We start from the raw sequence: 3,455 nt of genomic DNA, 5'->3' as shown, positions 1-3,455 counted from the left end.
AAAGTAAAAGAGGAAGAAGAGGAGGAGGAGGAGGAGGGGACAGTGAAAGGGGAAGAGGAGAAGAAAGAGTGAGGTGGAAAAGGAGAAGGATGAATTGACGAGGAAGAGGAAAAGAAGGAGAACAAATAGATGAAAGGGTGGATGGATGAGGAAGAAGGAGGAGAATGAGGAGGTGAAAAAGACATGGAAGGAAGAGGAGAAGGAGCAGGATGTGAATAAAAAAGGGGGAAATGTAGAAGATGAGAGGGGAGAGAAGGGAGAAAAGGAGGAGAAGGTGACATAGGAGGAGGAGAAGTCAGAGGATGAAGACAAAGAATAAGAATAAGAAGTAACAGAAGAAGGAAACAACGAAGAAGACTCCTGCAGTATGACTCTCGGTCAGATTACTCCTACAGGAGGATTATTCTCACTCTATACTCCTCTCTCCTTCCTCTTTTCTCCTCCTCTGCAGTTGGTAGCACTGTGTCCTCCCTCGGGTGTTCCCTGATCGTCTGTCCATCCTCAACACGTGCAGAGACAACAAGACTGCTGTGACTCCCAGAGGAGGAAGAGGGGGAAGAAGATTAAACACCTCCCTCCTCTGCCATAATATCTTTCATTATATTTTAATTTTGTATTTCACAAACACTCTTATTCTGAAGCGTTTCCAGGTCTCATTTTATTGTTTTATTTTGAAATTGGCTCTCTAATCGCTGGTACACATGCGCAGAACAACAGGCTGGTGCATCTGTAAAGCTCATTAAATCACATTAAATCCTTTAGTTGCAGTTTGCTTGTTTATGATCTTCCACCGCTTTTTATTTGTGCCTCATTAACATGACAGTCAAACTTTAAACGATCTCCGTGACGTGCTTCCACCTGCTGCTCTCAGCAAACCGTTATCTTATTAATATTAATTATCATTATAATAAAAATAAAACTCACGCACGATCCCTGAAGCCATTGTCTGCGCCCGTGCACGGCGGTTAAACCCGGATTAAACTCAGATTACTGCAGCATATCTGCGCAGACTGAGGCTCGGGATCAAGGAGAAGCAGGCAGAGGCGAGTTTTATAGAAACGTTATAACTTTATTATTTAGTAGAAAAGTGGCACCAAAGCTCCAAGTAAATAGAATAAAATCTCTTTATGTACAAAATACAAATTTCATGTAACAAAACGAAACGAGTCGAATAAATAAAAACACAGCAGAGAGAGGGTGTGTGTGTGTGTGGAATACATAATGAATGCGGGCAGCTCCTTTCAGTCTATTGTGGGAGCGTTGAAACTCGATTTCCACGCTCTCTTTTCTGCAGAATCACTCTACTAATTGTAAAATTGACTTTTCACCTCGGACACGAAAACAGAAAAACTGAGACTGACTGTAACCCGCAGACTGTGGGGGAGAGAGGGGGGAGAGGGGAAAGTGCAAAGGTTTTTGGAGAAATTTACAAAACCCAAAACTAATAATAAAAAACAGATCAAATTCAGTTCCTCTCATTTTCAGTCCATCCGTAGAGGCACGACGACGATGGTGAGGAGGAGGAGGTGTGAGTAAGGCAAATAGCGGCTCTCAGTCTTATTCCAGCGGGACCTCCGGGCTCATGGATCAGTAGATGCCCGGCACGAAGCTGCGGAAGCCGTACAGCGCATCCTGCCGCAGGTAGCTGTAGTCCTCGGGCGCGGCGGGGCTGCCCGGGCTGGAGGCGCAGTAGGCCGGGGAGGAGGAGGACGAGGAGCCGCTGGAGCTCCAGGAGCAGGCATCGCTGCCCGGGCTTGGGGCCTCGGCTAGGCACGGGCTGAGCAGCACAGGCGGCTCTCCGGCCTTGCCCGCCTGCAGGTCCGCGATGCGGATGGTCTCGGACAGCGCCCAGATGTAGTTGTGCGCGAACCGCAGAGTCTCGATTTTCGTCAGCTTCGTCTCGTCCGGGAATGCGGGCAGCACGCCGCGCAGCGCGTCCAGCGCGTCGTTCAAGTTGTGCATGCGGTTACGCTCGCGGTCGTTGGCTTTCAGGCGCCGGTTCTTCTTCACCACCTGCACCGTGGCGTCGCTGCGCGCGCGGCCGCGACGCCGCTGCTTCTTCTGCTGCTGCTCGGGCTGCGGGGACGCGCAGCGCGGGCCGCTGGACTCCTCGTCTTCGCTGTGCGGGAAGAAGTCGCAGCTGTTGCTGTCGATGTCGGAGTAGAGCGAGTCCATGACTGCGGGGAGAGGAGAGGAGGCGTGAGGGATCCACGCGAGAGGAATTCACCTGAAGTCTGTGGCAGTTCGGAGAGGCGCGCGTGTCTCTGCGTGTTTTCTGCTCTGGATCAGCTCGTGCGAGCCGGTGAGCCTGGCACACGACCGGCCTCAGCCCGCTTATATAGCGCGCGGAGGACAATGACCGGCCCCCTGCCCCCGCGCCCCCCTGTGACCCCCCCGGCCTGGCATCAGCGCGCAGGATGAGGGGATGAATGCTGCGGCAGGTCTGCCCCGTGCCGCGGGAGAAGCTCATTAACATAATGACGCCCGCGGTGTTTGTCCGCCCCGCACAGAGAAGCGTGCCGGTAATCACGGCCAGCCAATCAGAGCGCGCGGCCGTCCACGCGAACTACACGCAATGCCCCCCCCCCCCCGCGAGACAGAAAGGACCAAACCCACTACGAGAGTTTAAACCAAAAACATGAAAAAAGGTGGAAGAAGAAAGCAGAGGCAGAGAGACCTCCACCTCCTCCACCCCGCCGGGCTGAGACACGCTTCGGAGAATCCATCCATCCATCCTCTGCTTACTGCTCCACAAACACAGAAAGAGGAGCAGCAGCAGGAGGAGAAAGGAGCTTCATCCGAACAAAGAAAACTAGTCCTTTCTACCCGGAAGTCTTCGTCACTGTTCGGCTTTTTTCCTTAAAGTGAAGGAAACACGTCTCAAAGTTTAACTTGCACCTGTTCATTCTGTGCACCTCAGCAGCCATACAAAAAACTACTGTTCACCTTTAAATCCGACAGACGTGCAACTATGAAGCCTTTCACAATAAAAGTCTGACCACCAACAGCTTTTAAACATAAGATTAACAACTAGTTTCTTTCCCGTCACAGAATATATATTTTATCTTTACTGGAACATTGTGAAAAATCAAACCTGATTTCTGCATAAATGTCACTTTGGATAAAACCAAAAAATGTATCTCATGTTTGTTTAATTTCACCAGAGATCATTATATACCCTTGTGTCCAAAAACCTAGAAAATAGCCAAGTATGTGAACAAAAATAATTACACTCTCCACCAGAATTACAAACATGGCCTCAGAGCATGACACAGAGACACTACATTAGCATCACACTCCACAAAATACAATCAAATCATCTCTCTTCTTAAACACTTAAAAAAAAATAGAGAGTTTGGTTGATGGGGGGCTCTGCTATGGGAACATTTGCACTTCTGACCTCGGTGTTTCTAAAACTCTGAATGGCAGCATGTAAAATAAAACGGGAGCTACAA

General features: G+C 49.6%; 1 protein-coding gene across 1 annotated transcript; it reads right to left on the bottom strand.

The window, feature by feature from the left end:
* Positions 1-908: 908 nt before the first annotated feature.
* Positions 909-2,333, bottom strand: neurog1 (neurogenin 1). Its single transcript, XM_063485021.1, has one exon. The coding sequence runs from the start codon at positions 2,173-2,175 to the stop codon at positions 1,588-1,590; it is 588 nt and encodes a 195-aa protein (XP_063341091.1). The 5' UTR covers positions 2,176-2,333; the 3' UTR covers positions 909-1,587.
* Between the last annotated feature and the right edge of the window lie 1,122 nt (positions 2,334-3,455).

Source organism: Pelmatolapia mariae, linkage group LG2 (genome assembly GCF_036321145.2).
Source record: "Pelmatolapia mariae isolate MD_Pm_ZW linkage group LG2, Pm_UMD_F_2, whole genome shotgun sequence".
NCBI lineage: Eukaryota > Metazoa > Chordata > Actinopteri > Cichliformes > Cichlidae > Pelmatolapia > Pelmatolapia mariae.
The sequence above is the reverse complement of the archived record's forward strand: the minus strand, read 5'-3'. Positions and strand labels throughout refer to the sequence as shown.

Bases quoted from the DNA above. Each gene is read 5' to 3' on its own strand.
- neurog1 (XM_063485021.1), bottom strand. From the start codon at position 2,175: ATGGACTCGCTCTACTCCGACATCGACAGCAACAGCTGCGACTTCTTC.